This window comes from Sphaeramia orbicularis, unplaced genomic scaffold, assembly GCF_902148855.1.
Source record: "Sphaeramia orbicularis unplaced genomic scaffold, fSphaOr1.1, whole genome shotgun sequence".
Classification (NCBI taxonomy): Eukaryota; Metazoa; Chordata; class Actinopteri; order Kurtiformes; family Apogonidae; genus Sphaeramia; species Sphaeramia orbicularis.
Window position 1 is genome coordinate 104,599 of NW_021941634.1, and position 25,296 is coordinate 129,894.

The following is a 25,296-nucleotide window of genomic DNA, read 5'->3' on the forward strand; positions in this document are numbered from 1 at the left end:
GATTGCAAGTGTGGTGCGCCTTTAAATGGCGCGTGCATGGTGGCTGAGTGGAGGGCGGACCCAAGCCGTAAGCGCGTGCGTGCGTGCGTGCGTGTGTGTGTGTGTGTTTTCGTGTCCTGCAGCCGCCGCAGGTTTCGCACGGAGCGGCTTTTGTGCGTCTGATGCACCGTGGTCGACGCACCTGCTGAGGGTGGAGTAAACCCGAGCAGCCCGGTACCGCCTGGGTTCCACCGCCACCACCACACCGACCCCTCCTCCACCTCCACCCGCTCCTCCTGCACCTCCTCCCGCTACCACCAGCTCCATCCCCGCTCCGCTCGGAGGCGCATCCGTGGATTACAGCCCGTTGTGGTGTGTTGTGTTCGGCTTCTCTGGAGTTTAGAGCTGGGTCTGAACCCGTCTGCAGGACACTGGATGTGTTCTGTCCAGTTAAGGTCAGTGGCATCTGTTCTTTCATCCTTTTTTTTATGTCTTTATTTTTCCGTTTCCTTGTTTTAATTACCGGAGGCCTGAACCGGATCAGAGCTTCAGGAGCTTCAGACTCAGGTCCAGAACTCCGCACTTTTGAAGGACAGTTTCCTTCCAGGTGGTGTGTATTTGGAGCAGGATGGGATGGAATTATTCATTTATTATTATCATCATCATTATTTTTTTTTACTATTATTGTTTTAATGACTGTGGCCTCGGAATTCCTCAACTGGATCCGATCGGCGGCTGCACAATCACACACACATTCAACATTTACCAATTTAATCACGATGATTTTCATTATTATTTTCATTATTATTATTATTATTATTATTATTATTATTATTATTATTATTATTATTATCATCATTATTAACTTGGATAAAAATCGAGTATTGAGCGACATTGACGCAGAAAAAAAAATGATCATAATGATCATAATAATAATAATAATAATAATAATAATAATAATAATAATAATATATATATTTTTTTTTACGTGGATAAAAAAATCGAGTATTCGAGCGACAATCGACGCAGAAAAAAAAAACAAAACAGCGCGCGTCCATGCAGAGTTTCAGCTTCAGCTTCAGCTTCATCTTCGGTGTAGATGCTGAATAATAAATAATAAATGCTCTCCTCTCCAGGTGTCCGGTGTCCGCGCATTGTTCTGTTCTCCTCCCGTCAAACAAATAAAATAGAACAAGCCCAGACTCGACGCAGAACCTTCGTCCGCTCTTCCGCGTGCATACAGACGCAAATCCCAGGCTGTAATTCGATGATTATTATGACATTGATGCGTGACATTGTAGATGGACAACATGGAGCACACTTCCTCTGTATGCAAGAACCATCACATTCCTCCATTATACACCCCCCACCCCCTCCATCATCATCATCCTCCTCTTCTTCCAGTCGTAGAAAAAAAAAGCAGCTGCTGTGTCTTTTTTTACGCCATATTTCCACACAATCAGCAGACACAACCATATTTTCCTAAAATTATCGTCAGGAGGATGAAAATAAAATAATAAAAACACAAACCAAACAGTGGTTTTTGTTTTAGCATTTGTGTAGAAAAATGTTGAACAGCTAAAATTATTATTAGTATCATTTTTATCGTTATTATTATTATTATTATTATTATTATTATTATTATTATTATTATTCTGTAAGTGACGCGTGCCAAATAACGCCAGTGAAGCCTTGATTATTGGATTGGCTCGGGTTCCCTGGTGGATCAAATGGCGTCTGCAGGGACTAACGGACGGACTAACGGACGGACTGCAGAGGGGGCTGCTCTGCTCCGGTAACCGGTGAACGGCACCGCTTCTACTCCGAACTTTTCGTTTTCGTTTATCCGTTTATTACCGGAGCCTCCGGTTTGGGCCCGAATCCGTTTAGAAACACACAGCAGCAAATATCAATTCAACACATGTGTGGGTTTTTTTTGTTTGTTTGTTTGTTTTTTGTTTTGTGTGTGTGTGTGTGTGTGTGTGTGTGTGTGTGTGTGTGTGTGTGTGTGTGTGTGTGTGTGTGTCGTTTGTGTCACTGCGACGAAAATGTTGGACATGTTAAACAGAAAAACAAGAAAAAAAACCACACACACACAAATCCAATCCGGTGTCGGTGTTTTTACGCAGCGGCCTCCACACTCTCCTCCTCCTCCATTTCCGTTCATTCCTCCTTAAACTCTCCGTTCATTCCACCTTAAACTCCATGCGGATGACAGTTGGATGTGAGTCGGCTGCACATTTGGATGAAGAGTCGGACTTAATGGGATTAGATGATTCTGCTGCGTTTTCATGCACAGGGAATTCCTAATCAGCCTTTTTTTTTTCATTCCCTCCAAAACGGGTGTGCCTCAGGGAAGGAAAGAAGGGAAGGAGTGTGTGGCGTAAAAAAAAAAAAAAAAAAAGAAAGGCCCAAAGGTGTTCTCACCATCACCTGGACAGAAATTCGCCTCATTTTTAAACATGTAAATAAAAATCCAATTCAGTCCGTTTTGTGTTTTTCCAGCTAAACTCTCAGGCCTTTTCCTGTTGGATTTCAAATGGAAAACCTTTGAAACAGACCGAAGACTAACAGCATCAGCATGAACTCAAAAATACAATGAACGGAATCCACCGGACTGGGTCCTGGTCCTGGTCCTGGTCCTGGTCCTGGTCTTGGTCGTGGGGCCTTGCACGGGCTGCGTCTAATTCCAGTGTGTTTTCCGTTTGATTCCCGTGGTTTGCGGGTGCGGGGGGATGGGGGGGGGGCGGGGGGATGGTAAGGGGTGGCCCTGGTCCTGGTCCTGGTCCTGGTCCAGGTCCTGGTTCTGGTCCTGGTCGTTGGGGCCTTGTACGGGCTGCGTCTAGTTCCAGTATTTTCCGTTTGATTACCGTGGTTTTTAGGTGCAGGGGGGTGGGGGGGCTGTTTTGGGTAATTTGTCCTGACACCCCCCTCGCGCCTCTTCTCCCCCCCCCCCCCCCCCCCCCCCCCCCGGTTGGTTGCCGATTGCTCTGACAAATAAAGCCCCCCAAAAAAGCCAAGGGCTCTCAAGGTAACGTTTATCCCTCTGGGCGGGGGCCGGGGGGTGCGGGTGGGGGGGGGTAATCACGCAGGATTTTTGGGAGACTGCTCTTTCCTTTAATTTTCCCTCTCTCTCTCTCTCTCTCTCTCTTTTTTTTTTTTCTTCGTTTGTCTGTTTCTTTGCTTTTCATTTGTCACTGGATAGTTTCCTTCTGTTTTTGTGTAAAGGTGACATTGCACCATTGAACCAAACCTGGAAAAATACCTTTATATGAAATAAAATAGTGGGGGGGGTGGGGGGGGTGGAATTATGTTGTATTCGTTTTTTTCTGCTTTAAAACTCCGTAGTTTAAAAACCGATTAGAGTTTTTTTTTCCTTTTTTTCATGATAAATGACAGAAAAAATCCAAAGACAGAATGATTTTGTAGAAAAGAGGAAAAAGAGCTGGGGGGGGGGGGGGGGGGGGGCACGGATGAAACGCAGTGATTTGTGTTGAGCTGATAAAGAGGTGTGGACACGCGCGCATGTGTGTGTGCGTGCGTGCGTGTGTGTGGATGGGGGGGGGGGGGGGGGGGGACCGGGTGATGTAATGCCGTGAAGGGTGCTGCAGCAGAACCGGAGCCCAGAGGGGGCGTGTCCTGCCTGCAGAGGAGCTGGAGAACAGCACGAGACCCACAGAACAGAACAGAACCCCCACCCATTTTACAAACACACCCATCTACTAACCCCCCCACCCCACCCCCCCCCCCCCCCGACCCCCCACCCCCCACCCCACACACCGACTGGATAGAATTTACTACAGTCAGACAAATCACAAGAAAAAAAAAAGGCCCAAATATATGATGTAACAAATACACCATGAACGCAAATAGGAACAGAATAGAATAGAATAGAATACTCCTACACCTCCATCTAGTCCTACATCTCCATCTACTCCTACATCTCCATCTAGTCCAGGTCTGTTCCTTTGCTCCTTCAGCTGTTGGACTTCAGTTTTTTTTTCTTTTCCAGCTGCTCTCAGACGCTGCTTTAACTGTTCATGTTCCCTCATTCAAAGACACCAGTGGATCCTGAACCTGTGGTTCTTCACCTCCACCAAGGAGGGTCTGTTTGGACCACCACTGGTCTGTCTGTGTCTGTCTGTGTCTGTCTGTGTCTGTCTGTGTCTGTCTGTCTGTGTCTGTCTGTGTCTGTCTGTGTCTGTGTCTGTCTGTGTGTGTCTGTGTCTGTGTCTGTCTGTGTGTGTCTGTGTGTGTCTGTGTCTGTCTGTGTCTGTCTGTGTCTGTCTGTCTGTGTCTGTCTGTCTGTGTGTGTCTGTGTCTGTGTCTGTCTGTGTGTGTCTGTGTCTGTGTCTGTCTGTGTGTGTCTGTGTCTGTCTGTCTGTCTGTCTGTCTGTGTCTGTCTGTGTCTGTCTGTGTGTGTCTGTGTGTGTCTGTGTCTGTCTGTGTCTGTCTGTGTCTGTGTCTGTCTGTCCGTGTCTGTGTCTGTCTGTCTGTCTGTCTGTCTGTGTCTGTGTGTCTGTGTCTGTCTGTCTGTGTCTGTGTTTGTCTGTCTGTGTCTGTGTCTGTCTGTGTCTGTCTGTCTGTGTCTGTCGGTGTGTGTGTCTGTGTCTGTGTCTGTCTGTGTCTGTGTATGTCTGTCTGTGTGTGTCTGTGTGTGTCTGTCTGTCTGTGTCTGTCTGTGTCTGTCTGTGTGTGTCTGTGTGTGTCTGTGTCTGTCTGTGTCTGTCTGTGTCTGTGTCTGTCTGTCCGTGTCTGTGTCTGTCTGTCTGTCTGTCTGTCTGTGTCTGTCTGTCTGTGTCTGTCTGTCTGTGTGTGTCTGTGTCTGTCTGTGTCTGTCTGTGTCTGGCTGTCCGTGTCTGTGTCTGTCTGTCTGTGTCTGTGTGTCTGTGTCTGTCTGTCTGTGTCTCTGTGTCTGTCTGTCTGTCTGTGTTTGTCTGTCTGTGTCTGTCTGTCTGTCTGTGTCTGTCTGTGTCTGTCTGTCTGTCTGTGTGTCTGTCTGTGTGTGTGTCTGTGTCTGTCTGTGTCTGTCTGTCTGTCTGTGTCTGTCTGTCTGTCTGTCTGTCTGTCTGTGTCTGTCTGTCTGTCTGTGTGTCTGTCTGTGTGTGTGTCTGTGTCTGTCTGTGTCTGTCTGTCTGTCTGCAAGAAAACTAAATAGTTTATTATGGACAGATTTGGATGAAAAGTTCAGTAAATGTTGATACTGGCTTCAAGGAAGAAATGATTAAATTTTGGTGGTGATGGGGGGTGGGTGTGGGCGTGGACATGGGTGTGGGTGTGGGTGTGGGCGTGGACATGGGTGTGGGTGTGGGCGGGTACTTATCTGCCTTGGCGGAGGTCTGCGTTCTACGAGTGCTTTTCTAGTTTCTGTTCTGTGTCCACGTTTCCTAAAAATGACCAGATGACCATCACAACATTGACCGTTTGACCTGGTAATTCCACCATGACATGGAGTCTACCCTGGATTATACAGGGTCTGGATCCTGGACCTGGACCTGGATCTGGACCCTGGACCTCTTATTAGGCCTGAGCCCAGGCACACATGCCGGCCTGGGCCCTGTTGGGTTTCTGTGAACTGGCTCAGTCTGGGTTTGACCAGCTGTGTTTGTACAGTTGAAATGTGACTGTGTGATGTGATTGGTTTTCCCTGTGAGTGGGCGTGGACAACAGCCTCTGCCAAACGCTGAACTGTAAATGGACGTCCCCATTAAAACCACAGGCTTCTCCTATTATTATTGTCCCCTCACCCCTTTGAACACAAATTTGACCCCCTGAACGTTCACGAAAAGTCCTTTTTTTTTACCAAAAATTCAAGCCCGGCAAAAAATTTTTTAAATTTGAAGTCATCTAGAAAAAATATCCCAAAATGACTTGGCCACGCCCCCTCAAAAATCAAAATACTTTACGCAGATGGGAGCCCTCCCCAAAGTTTTTTCCACGCACAAACATGAAACTTGGTCCAGACGTAGGCCACGGTAGGACAAGTAAAAAATGACATTATGGCCCCGCCCTAAACCCAACAGGAAGTCGGCCATATTGGGTGGAAGTGTGGACCTGTAAAGGTACAAGGTATCCTTTATTGTCATGTGACCGTACAAAGTACATCAAACAAAACTGAGTTGGATGATTAGGGACATCGAGCCGCTGCTCAGAGCGCCGCTGCTCAGAGCGCTGCCACAGAAGTAAAGTACAGAAGAAGATCATGCAAAGCACAAATAAAATAAGTCCCACCCCTCATCCTTTCATCATCTCCTCCTGGGGTTTACATCCAATTTGGACCAAACTGGGTGAAAATCACCTACACACATGTGATCAAAAGTGATCACCTACATTTCGGATCAGATGTTGGGCGTGGCTGTGAGGAGCTGGTGATGAAGTGTTCATTTTCAGAAGTATAAAAGTGTGGATCTGCAGAATGTCAGATCCAGCCCACGACAGTGTCCTCCGACTGTCGGTGGTGTCAGCGGTCACATGGGGAGGGGGAGGGCCTTAACACCGCATGGGCTTTTTATTATTATTGTTTTTACCAAGCTTTTTTTTGGGGGGGTGGGGGGGGTGTTTTTAATCTTTGCTAAAAGCTCCTTATTTATCTGGTCTGAGGTTTTCTTCTATATTCTATATTTCTGTGATCCTGGTTTAAAATGGAGGTGAAGCCTCGAAGGAAAGTGTGTTTGTACAGAGAAATGATGAAGAGATGAGGAAGGAAGGAAGGGAAGAAGGGAGGAAGGAAGGAAGGAAGGATGGAAGCAAGGAAGGGAAGAAGGGAGGAAGGAAGGATGGAAGGAAGGATGGAAGGGAAGAAGGCAGGAAGGAAGGAAGGAAGGGAAGAAGGGAGGAAGGAAGGAAGGAAGGATGGAAGCAAGGAAGGGAAGAAGGGAGGAAGGAAGGATGGAAGGAAGGATGGAAGGGAAGAAGGCAGGAAGGAAGGAAGGAAGGGAAGAAGGGAGGAAGGATGGAAGGAAGGATGGAAGGGAAGAAGGGAGGAAGGAAGGAAGGGAAGAAGGGAGGAAGGAAGGAAGGGAGGAATGAGTGCAGGGTTGTCAGGCTGTTCCATTAGATGCATGAGTGCGGGTGGATGAGGCGGAACATCCATCCCTCCCTCTCTTCCTCCCTCCATCCTTCCTTCCATCTCCTGTCCCTCCCTCTCTCCTCCCCCCGCCCCGCCCCCTCCTGCCCCCCCCCCCCCCCCCCCCTCCTGTGTATAAATGCTCTTTTCTCAGTCAGTCTTGCCGTTTAAACCTTCAGTCTCTTTTCCACATATCATCTTCAAACTGTGGAGGACATTTTGTTACTGCATGTGGACCTGCATGGTGACTGCATGCCCCCCCCTCTTTTTTTTTCTTTTCTTTTTTTTTTGTTCGTTGTTGGGATCAGTGCACCTGCTGTAAAATTACCAGTAAGTGGCATCCATTTCATCCATTTCATCCATTTCAAACCCAAGGGCCTGTGGACTGGTGCTGCTGCTGCATTTGATTTGCATGTTTTTATTTGGATCAACACACACTTCCACTTCCACGCACTGCACACACACCCCCACCCCACCCCCACCCCCTCCGGCCCGTGTAGTTGTTAATAGGATCCGGAGCTCTGGGGCCTTTTGTGTGTGTGTGTATGTGGACCAGTCTACCAGTCTCTGGTGGATTCATCAAAGGAGGTTTTAAAAGAGAACAATGATCTACGGCATTTAGCCTTTTAACCCCAAAACACACACAAATACACACACTAAAACACACACACACACAGAAACACACACACTAAAACACACACACAAATACACACACTAAAACCCACACTAAAACACACACAGAAACACACACACAAATACACACACTAAAACACACACACAGAAACACACACACAAATACACACACTAAAACACACACACACACACACAGAAACACACACTAAAACACACACACAGAGAAACACACTAAAACACACAATTTTTACCATTTATTTGACAGATTTTTCCTGTATTTTTCAGATACGGGAAAATATCAATGAAATGACAAAAACAGAGTGTGACTTGTGTAATTACAGGAGGTTTCACAACACAAATGTTGAATAAATGTATTTTTGTGAATATATAACATGTATAAGCACTGATAAACTGTCCAAATACAGTTTTTATCAGTGGATTGGAAAACTGAGTCTCACTGAAAATTATTTATATATATATTTATAGGGAATTGGATTGTTTTAATACATGTAAATATTCTGTATTAAACATTAAAAAGTCAAATATGCAAAATCTCATGTAAAGTTCAGGCAAAAAACTGTATTTGAATTATGGAAAATTACCATATTTTTATGAGATGGTTATTTTCTGTTATTTAACAGAATTTTTTCGGCGCCCCTGCTGCTGGAATAATACTGGTTTTTTTTGTTTGTTTTTTTTACAGTGTAGAGAAAACTTTGGAGTCAACATTATTCCTAAGTGTTTATCCTATTATTTCTGGTCCGGCCCACTTTAGATCAGATTAGGCTGAATATGGAACTGAACCAACAGGAGTCTGACCCCCCTGGTCCGGGCTGTTGTCACTGCACCCCCCCATGTTTGATATCGAGAGGAGAAACTGTGAAGTGGGTCTGCATCAGAGGCAGGTCCGGGTTCTGGTCCCTTATTGTTTAACGCTTTCATGCACAGAGGTCGCTCCAGTGGACAGCTGTTCATGGTCTCTTTTATATTCACAGGTTTTGTTGTTTTAGTTCCATATCAGCCAACACAGTGGATGCATATGCACCATCCCATAATAATACACTGACATTCAGACCATTACTGTAACTGTGCTGTTGTAGATGAACCTGATCTGCACTAACAGGTTTGAGTGGAAAAAACTGCTAATTGTTATTAAACTGTAATTAACAGTTTTTTGTGTTTTTTTTTTTACCCATAAAGACCCAAACAGCCACTGGCAACCAAAATCATCTACTGATCTAAAATATTTAATGACTTCTGAACCATAAACCTATGAATATGGTGAAATAATTTAGGTAAAATACAGATCATCATCTTTTCCTTCTCCATTTCTAAATAAAGTAATCCCCTTTTTTGTTCAAATGTCACAGTACCAGGATTAGTTTCACTTAAATCAGTTACAGTTACATTACATTACTGCTCAAAAATGCTTTCACTGCCACGTAAAGACAAAACACACACACATAAAAAAGACTGAATCCCAAAAGGGGAAACGCTCCTGCAGCCTACAAGAGAAAGCTCCAATCCTGGCCAGTGCTCAAATTTTAATCAAAAACAAAAATTACAGGCTTCAAAAATGTAAAACTTGAGGTCTGTCACAAAGTCTGCTCTGAACCACGCCTACCCCAGCCTGCTCCACACAGAAAAACCACCTCAAACCCTCAACCATTCACACCTGAACTAAACTGAGCCAAAACTTACTGTGAACCTGTGTGATCTCCCCTCAAAACTATGATTAAATATGATATTGTTACCAAGAAAATATAACAAATGTGTATATTGTACAGAAGTATGAACAAACTTAGCCCAAAACCAGGCTGTTGTCTTGGGACGAGCCCCCACCTGTTCCTACTGTGGTTCAGGAGCAGCAACAAAGGGAGGAGCCCACACAGGGCGCCCACAGTTGAACAAAGATTTATTCAATAAAAATAAGGGGAACGTGTCAGTCAGAAAGGAAAGTAGGTGCAGGTGGTGTGTGCCAGCGTGGACCCAGAGAATGAACTGCATGAACACCGCACATGGGCGGAGACACAGTAACCACGCTCTGTGGGCTTCAGGCAGGGGAGGCAGGGGAGGGCAGGGGAGGCAGGTGAGGGAGGTGAGGGAGGGGAGGGCAGGTGAGGGAGATGAGGGCAGGTGAGGCAGGTGAGGCAGTGGAGGGCAGGGGAGGCAGGTGAGGCAGGTGAGGGCAGGTGAGGGAGGGGAGGGCAGGTGAGGGAGATGAGGGCAGGTGAGGCAGGTGAGGCAGTGGAGGGCAGGGGAGGCAGGTGAGGCAGGTGAGGGCAGGTGAGGGCAGGGGAGGCAGGTGAGGCAGGTGAGGGCAGGGGAGGCAGGTGAGGGCAGGTGAGGCAGGTGAGGGCAGGGGAGGCAGGTGAGGCAGGTGAGGGCAGGGGAGGCAGGTGAGGGCAGGGGAGGCAGGTGAGGCAGGTGAGGGCAGGTGAGGCAGGGGAGGCAGGTGAGGGCAGGGGAGGCAGGTGAGGCAGGGTGAGGGCAGGGGAGGCAGGTGAGGGCAGGTGAGGGCAGGTGAGGCAGGTGAGGGCAGGTGAGGGCAGGGGAGGCAGGTGAGGCAGGTGAGGGCAGGTGAGGGCAGGGGAGGGCAGGTGAGGGCAGGGGAGGCAGGGGAGGCAGGTGAGGGCAGGTGAGGCAGGTGAGGGCAGGGGAGGCAGGTGAGGCAGGTGAGGGCAGGGGAGGCAGGTGAGGGCAGGGGAGGCAGGTGAGGCAGGTGAGGGCAGGTGAGGCAGGGGAGGCAGGTGAGGGCAGGGGAGGCAGGTGAGGCAGGTGAGGGCAGGGGAGGCAGGTGAGGGCAGGTGAGGGCAGGTGAGGCAGGTGAGGGCAGGTGAGGGCAGGGGAGGCAGGTGAGGCAGGTGAGGGCAGGTGAGGGCAGGGGAGGGCAGGTGAGGGCAGGTGAGGGCAGGTGAGGGCAGGGGAGGCAGGTGAGGCAGGGGAGGCAGGTGAGGGCAGGGGAGGCAGGTGAGGGCAGGTGAGGCAGGTGAGGGCAGGGGAGGCAGGTGAGGGAGGTGAGGGCAGGGGAGGGAGGTGAGGCAGGTGAGGGCAGGTGAGGCAGGTGAGGGCAGGTGAGGCAGGTGAGGGCAGGGGAGGGAGGTGAGGCAGGTGAGGGCAGGTGAGGCAGGTGAGGGCAGGGGAGGCAGGTGAGGGCAGGTGAGGCAGGTGAGGGCAGGGGAGGCAGGTGAGGGCAGGGGAGGCAGGTGAGGGCAGGTGAGGGCAGGGGAGGCAGGTGAGGCAGGTGAGGCAGGTGAGGCAGGGGAGGCAGGTGAGGGCAGGGGAGGCAGGTGAGGGCAGGTGAGGCAGGTGAGGGCAGGGGAGGCAGGTGAGGGCAGGTGAGGCAGGTGAGGGCAGGTGAGGGAGGTGAGGGCAGGGGAGGCAGGTGAGGCAGGTGAGGCAGGTGAGGGCAGGTGAGGGAGGTGAGGGCAGGTGAGGGCAGGTGAGGCAGGTGAGGGCAGGTGAGGCAGGTGAGGGCAGGTGAGGGCAGGGGAGGGAGGTGAGGGCAGGTGAGGGAGGTGAGGGCAGGTGAGGCAGGTGAGGGCAGGTGAGGCAGGTGAGGGCAGGGGAGGGCAGGTGAGGCAGGTGAGGGCAGGTGAGGCAGGTGAGGGCAGGGGAGGGAGGTGAGGGCAGGTGAGGGCGGGTCTGACTGGAGCGACACCCCCAGCTTCCTGAACAGACAGGAACAAGAATGATAAACAGCAAGGGCTTCACAATAAAGGTCACCTGCTGGACGTCACAATGGTCATCAGTTAAGACCCATCTGGACGTTCAGAGGCTCTGTAGTTACCATGGAAACACCGTCATCTTCTCCAACATTGATTCACCAGTCAAACCCATGGAGTTGGACCAGTGCCAGTGGATGGACACACTGGGTTTGACATTTACTTATTGATATCTCTGCTGAAAAAGTCACTTTTTCTTAAATTTTCTCTATTTTTGATATAACCGTCAACTTTAATCTGAACTTTAAAGAAGATCTACATGATCAGTGAATTAAATATAGGAAAATACATGATTTTCACTGAAAAAATGCAGAATACAGAGGATGGTTTCATAATACCAGGTGATAAATCACTTAAGAAAAGTGAAATAGAGGGAAAAATTCAACTGATAACTGACACAAAAGTAGCACTGGGTCTTCATGGGTTAAACTAAAAGTTTTGTTTTGTTTTTTGAATATTATCTCTATGAAGGGAGTAATAACTAGTATTAGAGTATGTTCAAATGAGAAAACATCAGATTAGCAGCATGAAAAATATTTTTATGTCATAGTTTTCACAGTTTATCAGTAAATACATGTTTCTTTGCTTCAAAAATTAAGCGCATGGTGTCAGGCTGAGGGGACAGATTTGTAACTCCATAAAAAATAGATTCATAAAAAGTTCAACCACATTGTTTTTGTTTTGTTTTTTTTCATGCCTAAAGAAAAATTAAAATAAAAACACTCAGGAAACAAATCTGGATTAAGGTTGTCATAATTCCCACATGAAAGGGTTAATGTCAGTTTTCATCACAGTTGTGGTTTAATGCTGGTCGTCTGAAGCCAAAGCAGTTCCATTCAGCTTTGGAAGCGCATGGTTTTCATCCTCCGACTGTCATGACACATGAAGTGTCCATATTTACACACGTCGTAATCAGAGTATGCGTCAGTTTCTCCGACGTTCACAGTTGACAGTTTGGTCGGGGAGGAAATCCATGTAGTGTCAACACTAATGATCAGCTGTTGTCACTGATACAAGCACAGGATGTACGGACTGAAGCCAGAGGCTCCGCCCACGTCTGATCACATGTGGATTATAGAAGAAGAAGAGGACTGGTTCTCCACTCACTGACCAAACTCACTTTCTATATCATATCATACGGTCCCTTTAGAATCAGCTGCTTCTCTGTCCACTTTCTGCACAAATGGACTTAAACATGAGGACGTTCTAAAACCACTGAAGTTTGTGTCCCACAGTTCTGAGCTCCAAACCAAACATCTGCACACATCTGTAGTTCTATGTCCTGAGTGGAGCTGCTTTCAGATCAGGTACTTCTACGTCCAAGAGGAGCCAATCAGGGGCCAGAGCTGGATCATGTGACATTCACTCAAAATGGCATTTTGAGGCATTTTGATGCAAAATGTGTCATTTGTGGATCACTTTTCTTTTTCATCCTTTCATTCTTTCAGACTAGATTCTGCTCAAGTGTCTAATATTGTCCTCCTCAGGTTCAAATGAGAACGTGTCTCATTTACAGACTTGTCATTGATTTGATAGAATCCTTTTATCTGTGAATGTAGACTTAATTTGGAGGCAATTTGTGCATTTTATCCACTTTTTTTCGGATGTTTATTGTTTCTGTTGTAGATTGTGGTCCAGTGGTCAGTGTTGTCTGGTGTCAGGTTCAAATGAGAATGTGTCTCATTCATGGACTTTCATCTGAGTGGACTCAGAATGTTCACTCCTCATCACTCCTCAGTCTTTAAGGTGGTTCATGCTGTTCCACATCATTTGTCTCCATTCCACAACTCATTCTCCTCCTTTGAGGATTGAAGTAAGGATGAAAACGGTTGTTTTCCATGAAAACTGAGTGAACACAGTTTCCTCAGGTCCTCCAGGTGTCCCAACACCTTTATCCACCATTCTACCTTTAATGAAAAAGAGTAGATGTGCTCATTTTAGCTGTCCACCTTAAATACATGTGGATTGAAAACACTAGCAGAGGATGGTTTTGACTGTGTCATTTGTGACCTCAGAATAAAATCCATGTAATCAGTGACTAGAACGTTCTTAGTTTGTTCATAACTTTTTAAACCCACTGTGGTGGACATAGAACTTCCTGATGTGGATCATCAGTGACACCTGTAAAGGCTCCAGCTCCTCTGGTGGACATAGAACATGTGGACCAGGGAACACTTCCACACCTTGGAATCATAAAGTTCTAGGTCTATTTAGAACTTCTTCTATCTGTAAGAATATGGAGATTTAGAACATGAGAACAATATGTGTAGGGTTCCTTCCACAGTCAACACTGTTCCACACAAAAGAAGAGTGAGAACTGCAGATACCACAGATCAGACAGGTGATGTTTACAAACTGTGTTTTCTACAACTGAGGAAAAGTGGATGAAGAACCAGCTGATTCTCAAGGGACGCTATAGGAACACACACACTCTATATCCAACAGTATTCCCTCTCCTGCTTTGACTCCCATATGAATGTCAGGTCCATCCCATTCCTAGTCTATGGGTTCAGTCTGACGTGGCTCCACCCTTTGCAGCTCTAACAGCTTCAACTCTTCTGGGAAGGCTGTCCACAAGGTTTAGGAGTGTGTTCATGGGAATTTTGAACCATTCTTCCAGAAGTGCATTTGTGAGGTCCCACACTGATGTTGGACAGAAGGCCTGGCTCTCAGTCTGCGCTCTAATTCATCCAAAGGTGTTCTATGGGGTTGAGGTCAGGACTGTGTGCAGGCCAGTCCAGTTCATCCACACCAGACTCTGTCCTCCATGTCCAAATGGACCTTGCTTTGTGCACTGGTGCACAGTCATGTTGGAAGAGGAAGGGGCCGGCTCCAAACTGTTCCCACAAAGTTGGGAGCGTGGAATTGTCCCAAATGTCTTGTTCTGCTGAAGCATTCCCAGTTCCTTTCACTGGAACTAAGGGGCCCAGCCCAGCTCCTGAAAAACAACCCCACACCATAACCCCCCCTCCACCAAACTTTACACTCGGCACAATGCGCTCCCACAAGTATCGTTCTCCTGGAGACCGCCAAACCCAGACCTGTCCGTCAGATCGCCAGATGGAGAAGTGTGATTGGTCAGTCCAGAGAAGGCTCCTCCCCTGCTCTACAGTCCAGTGGCGGCGTGCTTTACACCACTGCATCCACCGCTGTGCATTGCACTTGCTGATGTATGGCTCGGATGCGGCCGCTCGGCCACGGAAACCCATTCCATGAAGCTGTGTGCGCACTGTTCTGGAGCTAATCTGAAGGACACATGAAGTTTGGAGGTCTGTACCATTGACTCTGCAGACAGTCGTCCACCTCTTCGCACTCTGCGCCTCAGCATCCGCTGACCCCGCTCCGTCAGTTTCCGTGGCCTACCACTGCGTGGCTGAGTTGCCGTCGTTCCCAAACACTTCCACTTTCTTCTAATCCAGCTGACAGCTGACTGTGGAATATTTAGGAGCCAGGAAAGTTCACCACTGGATTTGTGTCACAGGTGGCATCCTATCACAGTTCCACGCTGGAATTCACTGAGCTCCTGAGAGAGACCCATTCTGTCCCAAATGTTTGTAAAAGCAGTCTGCATGCCTAGGGCTGGATTTAATCCACCTGTGGACATGGAAGGGACTGGAACAGCTGAGTCTGAGGATTGGGATGGAGGAGACATGACTTTTGGAAATATAGTGTGTGTAGTAAATACACAAGAATAATGCACAGTTCTACTAGTCACACAAGGCCTAGCTGAAAAAATAGAATAAGTAGTATATGCACTGCTCATAAAAAGTGTATAATTAGAACAAAAAACAAACAAACAAACAAAATTGAGTAGAATTTAATTACACTGTAAAAAAAAAAAAAAAAAAAGTAAAAAAAAAAAAAAAAAAAAACAAGAAAAAAAACCCTATAATATTCCAGCAGCTGGGGTGCCAAAAATACTGTTAAATAATAGAAAATAACCATCTCATAAAAATACGGTAATTTTCTATAATTAAAATATAGTGTTTTTGCCCTAACTTTACATGAGATTTAGCTTTTTTTTTGTTTTTTTACTTTTTAATGTTTAATAAAGAATATTTACATGTATTAAAACAAGTTACCTATATATATGGATGAACATTGTTATAAAGCAAATAACAGGAATTAAAATTGCAGAAAAGTTCTGTTATTAGTTGGTGTTTATCACCTAATTTTATGTCAAAACTTGTAAATCAATTAATATTCGATGTAATAAAATATATACCACACATATTTACATTTGATTTATCTTTCAAAACCTGTCAATTAACTGTCAATAAAGTAGTTGTCTGGATTTTAATTCCAACAATTTACTGTTAATTTAAGATCATATCAAGTATGAACATTATGTTTATAGGTTATTTCACATTCAATCAATTACATTTGCAAATGTATTTTAACTGTATTTTTCTGTGAAAAAAGAAAAAAATTCTATTAAAAAATGGAAATTTTATGGTTCTTCACAGTTCCAGTTTTTTCCTGTTCTTTTCCATTTGACGTGTAAAATCTCAGTCTGTTTGTGGAATTTCATTGATATTTTTCTGTATCTGAAAAATACAGGAAAAATCTGTCAAAGAAATGGTGGAAATTCTGTTGAATTACAATATTTTTTAGTGTAATTAACAATTTACTCACTTTTGGGTTTTTGCACTTTTACAGATTGTAAGCATGACTGTGCAATATTTACAGTCATATCATTGTGATAAAAACGTTCAGATAAGTCAGTATTGATAATCATCATAATTACATGAGATCATTTTTTTAACGTCCAATGTGTGATTTATGAGACTGACTGAAAGTTGAAGAAACCAGAGGCAGATTCAACACAAGGTTCACATAACCACACTTTCTTAGTGGTATGCTCTAAAAAAATATTCATGGGGTTGGTAAATTCAGCTTAAAATCCAGAGCTTTCTCTGCTTAAAAAAATCCGTTTGTTCCATGTACACATTTAAATCAGTTGATCAGTTATTTTAGTAAGTTGCTCTAAATCAGTTCTGTCAAACTCCTGTCAGTTCAGTTCCACTTTCAGCCCAGTCTGATCTGCAGTGGACCCAACCAGTCAAATACCAACAGAGGAAAGAAGCCACATTACATTATGATCATGTTTACATTTACAAAAATCTGAAGAACATGAACAACTGGAAACATCTTAAGAAGAACAAGTCCAGTTTTAACAATAAATAATTATTATTAGATTTTATTTTTTTTTTTGCTTAATTCCAGATTTTTTTTTCTTAGTTCAAGATTTTTATGCTTAATTCAAAGATTTTTTTTGTCTTAATTCAAGATTTTTTTTGTCTTAATTCAAGATTTTTTTGTCCTAATTCAAGATTCTTTTTTGCTGAATTCAAGATTTTTTTTAACATCTACAAAAATCTGAATAACACAAACAACTGGAAACATCTTAAGAAAACAAGTCCAATTTTAACACTATTCTTCCTCAGTTTATCAGTTGATCATTTACACATGTGCGTTACAAGTGACAATACAATTACAAATGCACAAAACATTTCATAACAGGCAGAATGTTGGTAAAATTGCATTTATTTATCTAAAGACATCTCAGGTTTTTCCACATTTTTTGTAAAATAACAGTTTTTAGTATAAACGTTTTCATGTAATTTTACTTTTTTTTTTTTTTTTACACTAAAACAAAGATAAAATTGACTGTTTTCATTATTTATAAGTTTGATATGAGAGTATTTGACTGGTTCTGACCCGCTTGAGATCTAATTGGTCTGTATGTGGAATCTGAATTCAAATGGTTTTAACATCCTCCACTGTTCAGATCTTCAGTGTCATTTTTATATTTCACAAATTCATCCCATGGGCCGGATTTGGCCCCCGGGTCACATGTTTGACACCTGTGGTCGAAAGGAAAAACAAGGGAAACAGTCTTAACTTAAAAACATACTGATTTTGAACAGACATTTCTGCCTTAACTTAACATATTAGTAAATGAAATTCTTACAGCTGAAAAATCTTGTAAAGTTCCTTTAAAAGCTGAGTACAAATCTGACGTGTGTGCTGGGCTCGACAAGAGGAAGAGGAGAAGAAAACCAAAAAACACTCATGATTTAGTGTCTCAGACGACATACAGAGGATATGGACATTATACACAGTCTGAGACATGTGGACGCCCGGCTGGGAACTTTTCTTATGATCATGATACAAACAGAAAAATGTGTCACAATGTTTGATAAAAATGTGAGTAAAACAACGACAGTGGAACACATGAACGAACAACGAGCTCAGCCTGAATGAACGGGAAGTCAGACCAGTGTCGAATCTGAGCTGTTTTCATCTGCAGCTTCTGCTCACACTGACAGCTGATCACACAGCTGATCACACAGCTGATCACACAGCTGATCACACAGTTGATCACACAGTTGATCACACAGCTGATCACACAGTTGACCACACAGCTGATCAAACAGCTGATCAAACAGCTGATCAGACAGCTGATCAAACAGCTGATCACACAGCTGATCAAACAGCTGATCAAACAGCTGATCACACAGCTGATCACACAGCTGATCACACAGCTGATCACACAGCTGATCAAACAGCTGATCAAACAGCTGATCACACAGCTGATCACACAGCTGATCACACAGCTGATCAAACAGCTGATCACACAGCTGATCACACAGCTGATCACACAGCTGATCAAACAGCTGATCACACAGCTGATCAAACAGCTGATCAAACAGCTGATCACACAGCTGATCACACAGCTGATCACACAGCTGATCACACAGCTTATCAAACAGCTGATCACACAGCTGATCAAACAGCTGATCACACAGCTGATCACACAGCTGATCACACAGCTGATCAAACAGCTGATCAAACAGCTGATCACACAGCTGATCAAACAGCTGATCAAACAGCTGATCACACAGCTGATCAAACAGCTGATCACACAGCTGATCAAACAGCTGATCACACAGCTGATCACACAGCTGATCACACAGCTGATCAAACAGCTGATCACACAGCTGATCACACAGCTGATCACACAGCTGATCACACAGCTGATCAAACAGCTGATCAAACAGCTGATCACACAGCTGATCAAACAGCTGATCACACAGCTGATCACACAGCTGATCAAACAGCTGATCACACAGCTGATCAAACAGCTGATCAAACAGCTGATCACACAGCTGATCACACAGCTGATCACACAGCTGATCACACAGCTTATCAAACAGCTGATCACACAGCTGATCAAACAGCTGATCACACAGCTGATCAAACAGCTGATCACACAGCTGATCACACAGCTGATCACACAGCTGATCAGACAGCTGATCACACAGCTGATCACACAGCTGATCACACAGCTGATCAAACAGCTGATCACACAGCTGATCACACAGCTGATCAGACAGCTGATCACACAGCTGATCAGACAGCCGGAGGCCGGAGGAGAACTGACCTGAAGGAAACTGGGAGGGAGGAGCTGTCCATTCCACTGTGGTGCTGAAATAACACTGAATGTAAAGCCTTGCACACAGAGGAGCTGTCCATTCCACTGTGGTGCTGAAATAATAACAGCTGAATGTAAAGCTCTTCACACTGAGGAGCTGTCCATTCCACTGTGGTGCTGAAATAATAACAGCTGAATGTAAAGCTCTTCACACTGAGGAGCTGTCCATTCCACTGTGGTGCTGAAATAATAACAGCTGAATGTAAAGCCCTGGCACACAGAGGAGCTGTCCGTTCCACTGTGGTGCTGAAATAATAACTGCTGAATGTAAAGCCCTGGCACACAGAGGAGCTTTCCATTCCACTGTGGTGCTGAAATAATAACTGCTGAATATAAAGCTCTTCACACAGAGGAGCTGTCCATTCCACTGTGGTCCTGAAATAACACTGAATGTAAAGCCTTGCACACAGAGGAGCTGTCCATTCCACTGTGGTGCTGAAATAATAACTGCTGAATGTAAAGCTCTTCACACTGAGGAGCTGGCCATTCCACTGTGGTGCTGAAATAGCACTGACTATAAAGCCCTGTACACAGAGGAGCTTTCCATTCCACTGTGGTGCTGAAATAATAACTGCTGAACGTAAAGCCCTGGCACACAGAGGAGCTGGCCGTTCCACTGTGGTGCTGAAATAATAACAGCTGAACGTAAAGCCCTGTACACAGAGGAGCTGGCCGTTCCACTGTGGTGCTGAAATAATAACTGCTGAACGTAAAGCCCTGTACACAGAGGAGCTGGCCGTTCCACTGTGGTGCTGAAATAATAACTGCTGAACGTAAAGCCCTGTACACAGAGGAGCTGGCCGTTCCACTGTGGTGCTGAAATAATAACTGCTGAACGTAAAGCCCTGTACACAGAGGAGCTGGCCGTTCCACTGTGGTGCTGAAATAATAACTGCTGAACGTAAAGCCCTGTACACAGAGGAGCTGGCCGTTCCACTGTGGTGCTGAAATAATAACTGCTGAACGTAAAGCCCTGGCACACAGAGGAGCTGGCCGTTCCACTGTGGTGCTGAAATAATAACTGCTGAACGTAAAGCCCTGTACACAGAGGAGCTGTCCGTTCCACTGTGGTGCTGAAATAATAACTGCTGAACGTAAAGCCCTGGCACACAGAGGAGCTGTCCGTTCCACTGTGGTGCTGAAATAATAACTGCTGAACGTAAAGCCCTGTACACAGAGGAGCTGTCCGTTCCACTGTGGTGCTGAAATAATAACTGCTGAACGTAAAGCCCTGGCACACAGAGGAACTGGCCATTCCACTGTGGTGCTGAAATAATAACTGCTGAATATAAAGCTCTTCACAAAGAGGAGCTGTCCATTCCACTGTGGTCCTGAAATAACACTGAATGTAAAGCCCTGCACACAGAAGAGCTGTCCATTCCTTTGTGGTGCTGAAATAACAGCTGAATTTAACAGGGGCATATTATGAAAAACATTTCATTTCTTTTTCCTTTTCCATTATAAAACATATCTGGGGGCATATCTGAAATGATTATTGTGCTATCAAAGCGCTGACTTGATGGGACGACACACAGCCATGTGCAGATAATGGCACCTTCTTTGGAGCTCCACATATTGGTGACATCACAGTCACCACCCTCAGTTGGGATGGAACGGCAATATTTAATTTTTTGTTGTACCAAATTTTACAAAAATATCATTGCATTTCATAGAATTTTTTACTCAGCTTTTGAATTTCGGGATCACTGGTCTGTTCCATATTTGAATCAGATTAATTGTTAAACTAATGACCACAGTGCTGGTTTGCTGCTGTTTTCCAGGTATATGATGGTGTCTTCTAACACCTGTATGTTGGTTTGTGTGCATTTATCCAACAGATGTCTAAATGTTCCACTGATAGAACCTGTACAGTCCATGTATTGTCATGCGCAGACAGTGTTTGAAGTCCATCTGGTTGATCTGACACTAATATTCATGTGGACTTATGCCTTATGTAACAGAGGTGACCCTAAGCCTCCCCCAGTGTTTGGGCCATAGGGTTAGGTCAACAGAACACTGATCCTCATGTCATTTCGTAGATATTTTCCTGTATCTTAAAAATACAGGAAAAATCTGTCAAATAAACAGTGAAAATTCTGTTCAATTACAGATTTTATTTTATTATTATTTTTGTTTTTTACAGTGTACCTAATATTTGGAAGCAATATTCACTTTTAAAGTCTTTGAAAAGGTTCGTTAAGCATCTGTGTGTTATTTATGCAACAAATTATATACATTTTTCAAATCGGATTTTATAATTTTTGTGTGTTTTCTGTCCTTTTGTGTTTTTATAGTAGGTTAAAGTGAAAAAAATAATAGACAGATGATATACATGAAGTTGTGCTGAAAAAACAGATCCAAACATGGGTATAGTAAACATTTGTTTCTATAGTATATAAAGGCCAAATCAGAAGGACTGAAAAACAGACAGAATAGACTCAGACCACTAAGGGTTAATATTGGAATGTTTCTGACACAGAAGGGACACTGGGACTGGTATTATATTGATTATTCTTTTGAATACAACTTGGTTGAATTATTTCAGTGTGTGTATTAGTACTTCTTGAACATTTTGAGCACAATTTCAACAATATTGCGATAATGATAACTGTGATATGAAATTTTCATATGGTTACATCCCTAACACACACACACACACACACATACGTATATATATATATATATATATATATATATATATCCACAGGGTGGGGAAGCAAAATGTGCAATGAACATTTAGTTGTTTTTTCTCAGCAGACACTACGTCAGTTGTTTTGAACCCAAACATATACTGATGTCATAATCATACCTAACACTATTATCCATACCTTTTCACAAACTTTTGCCCATATGAGTAATCAGGAAAGCAAACGTCAAAGAGTGTGTGATTTGCTGAATGCACTCGTCACACCAAAGGAGATTTCAAAAATAGTTGGAGTGTCCATAAAGACTGTTTATAATGGAAAGAAGAGAATGACTATGAGCAAAACTATTACCAGAAAGTCTGGAAGATACTATTAAAGAAGAATGGGAGAAGTTGTCACCCCAATATTTGAGGAACACTTGCGCAAGTTTCAAGAAGCGTGTGAAGGCAGTTATTGAGAAAGAAGGAGGACACATAGAATAAAAACATTTTCTATTATGGACATTTTCTTGTGGCAAATAAATTCTCATGACTTTCAATAAACTAATTGGTCATACACTGTCTTTCAATCCCTGCCTCAAAATATTGTACATGTTGCTTCCCCACCCTGTATATATATATATATATATATATATATATAAGGCAATTCTCATGATAACTGTGTTTGATTACTGCACTTTTAAGGGAAAATCCCTATGGAAAGATCTGCTTTTATGTCAAATATTTAAGTATAGTTTAAATTTATTATAATTTTCATTTTCTTTACCTAATATTTGAACCAATATTCACTTTTAAAGTCTTTGAAAAGGTTTGTTAAGCATCTGTGTGTTATTTATGCAATAAATTATATACATTTGTCAAATCGAATTTCATATTTTTGTGTGTGTTTTTTGTCCTTCTGTGTTTTTATAGTAGGTTAAAGTGAAAAAATAATAGACACATGATATAGATGAAGTTGTGCTGAAAAAACAGATCCCACACATGTTTTTTTTTTTTTAGTACAACTTGGTTAAATTATTTCAGTGTGTGTATTAGTACCTTTTGAAAACTTTGAGCACAATTTCAACAATACCATGATAATAATGATAACTGTGATAATTTTGGTCACAATAACTGTGATGTGAAATGTTCATATGGTTCCATCCCTCCTTCTGTTCAGGGTTTGTGTCATTGTGCCTAAAGCTGAGCTGGACTCCTGTGTATTTGTTTTCCCTGGGATTGTGTGAAGCTATTTGAATGTGTCTGCCTCAGTATTCAGCAGAGCTGGTCATCAGATAACGGCGCTGTGCCTGGCGGACTGATAGTCATGCACTGCCATGAGAATAATGAGACTCATTTACCCAGTAGATGACCGATAAGTTCAAACAACCTCTGTAGAGGACGGGGAAATACAGGCAGATCACAACTACTGTGAAGCAGGACTGTGTGCACATGGTCCGGTCCTTCTACCAAGTCCACATAGAACAACAGGACACCCACAGACACAAACTCAGACAGCTTTAACCCTCCGCTATCTGGATGTGCCTTTTACGCATGCTTTGCACTTCATGTTAAAAAACTTCATATTATTTTTCACAATTTAAATCAGGTTAGAATTCAAAAGTTGTTCATTTGTGCATGATCTGTAAACTTCTGTCCACCAACTCAAATGTGCACGTTGTAAACAAAAGAAAATGAGCAGACTAGCATCTGTCTGCCAAGTGTGCAGAAAACGCACTGTTTCTAACATTTGACCTGTATGATTAGGACTGAGCTGGATTTACAAAAATAAAAGCAAATTAGAGCAGAAAAATAAATCAATATATAATATTTAATAGTTTGATGTATAGGTGTGCATTTTATGCACACTTGGTGACAGATGCTAGTATTTTTGAACATTTGACCTAGCGCCCAAAATAATAATAATGCAAATTAACCGATGTTGGAGTTAATCACTGACATATGCCAGGATGAAAAAATCTAATATGTGATCCACTTTTATGGAGTAAATTGAAAAAAAAAATTTTTTTTGTGTCTAAAAAAATGGTTTGTTTCCATTACAAACACAGCATTTAAAGGGTTAAAAAATGTGACAATTATTGAGTATTTGGTATTTTTATTTATGAATAAAAAAAATATTGATGAAATAGAAAAAAGTGAAAAAAAAAATATTGATGAAATAGAAAAAAGTGTAAAAGAATTAAAAACAAACTGGATGAAAAGTTTTGGACATTATTCCACAAGTGTGTGAAACAGGCACACTGTGTGTTTAGTCAGGGGTGAGCAGAAAGACGAGCAGCCAACACTCACATACACACACACACACACACTCACACACAGTGTGTGTTTTGCTAACTGTGTGTGTTCTGTGTCGTTGACAGTGATGGAGCAGACTCATCGTGGTCCGTCTCAGACCGACTCTTCTCCCTAAAGGATAAAATATGAAGGAGGACGTTCCATTTGCACTATTAGCCAGAGAAGTCGATCCGACGGGCCCTTCCACTTCCACCATGACTCCTGATGACGTCAGAGTGAAAACTGAGTAAAAGGAGCTGCACTCGAACCCAGCGGAGGAGCCCCGCCCCCTGCAGCACCACGGCCCCGCCCACTGCCCCGCCCACTCAGGACCATGAACTGATGTGAGCGGCCTTCAGACTGTTAAGCGCTCAGACTGTTCTCCTCCTGCCCTGGCCCTTTACCAAACACACCTATTTTTCTAGCAGACCTCTGTTTGAATATTTGTCTGCAGGTTGTGAATGAAACTGTGGATCCCGTTCCCTCGCCTGCACATTTAAACCTGCATTCCAGCCTCGTCTCGGATCAGTCAGTCCTTCCCAGTTATGGATGTGGTGGCTTTTTCGCTCAGCCTGCAGGTGTTGCTCAGCACATGTTTGGCTCTGGACTTTCTGGGGACGCCGGGCCAGTGGGCGCGCTACCTCCGCTGGGACGCCAGCACCAGGGGCGACCTCAGCTTCCAGTTTAAGACGGCGGCCTCGGAGGCGCTGCTGCTCTACTTTGACGACGGAGGCTACTGTGACTTCCTGCAGCTGTCGGTGGCGGAGGGCCGGCTGCAGCTGCGCTTCAGCATCGACTGCGCGGAGACGGCCGTGGTGTCCGACAGGCGCGTGGACGACAACAGCTGGCACTTCGCCACGCTCAGCAGGTACAACCTGCGCACGGTGCTGGCCCTGGACGGACAGGCCAAGGCCGACGAGGTGCGGCCCCAGAGGCAGCTCATGAAGGTAGTCAGTGACCTGTTTGTAGGCGGAGTTCCGCAGGACATCCGCAGTGGCGCGCTCACGCTGCCCACGGTCCGAAACATGCAGCCCTTCAGGGGCACCATTACAGATCTGAAATACGGAAACACACAGCCCGTGTTCCTGGGAAGTGTCAAAGTTCCGCTGGAGTCTGAAGGATGGTGCACCGTCAACCCCTGTGAGAACGGAGGCACGTGCTCTGTGGTGGACGGAGAACCCATCTGCGACTGTTCCAAAACCGAATACAGAGGCCGCTTCTGCAATGAAGGTAAACCACGCACCCAGTGGGTCTGCCTCTAATGCCGCGTTTCCACTACGTGGAACCGGCTCGGCTCGGCTCGGCTCAGTATTCCCTCAGACCGTTTCCATTCCACATACTGCCCACTTTCCAGTACCTGGATGTCAGAGCGATGCGGCGCCTTATTTCCGTGTGGTGTGTTCACAGTTGCTGATAAAGTCGCTCGTTGCCTGTTGTCTGGTCTGAATGTTTGCATGTTCCACCACAGACTGAATCT

At 44.5% G+C, this 25,296-nt stretch overlaps 1 protein-coding gene across 1 annotated transcript; it reads left to right on the top strand.

Moving 5' to 3' along the window:
* Nucleotides 1–123: 123 nt before the first annotated feature.
* Nucleotides 124–25,081, top strand: LOC115416633 (neurexin-3a-like). The gene is made up of 2 exons (XM_030130471.1): nt 124–434; nt 23,906–25,081. Exon 2 carries the CDS (start codon nt 24,365–24,367, stop codon nt 25,079–25,081), a length of 717 nt encoding a protein of 238 aa, XP_029986331.1. The 5' UTR covers nt 124–434; nt 23,906–24,364.
* Nucleotides 25,082–25,296: the final 215 nt, after the last annotated feature.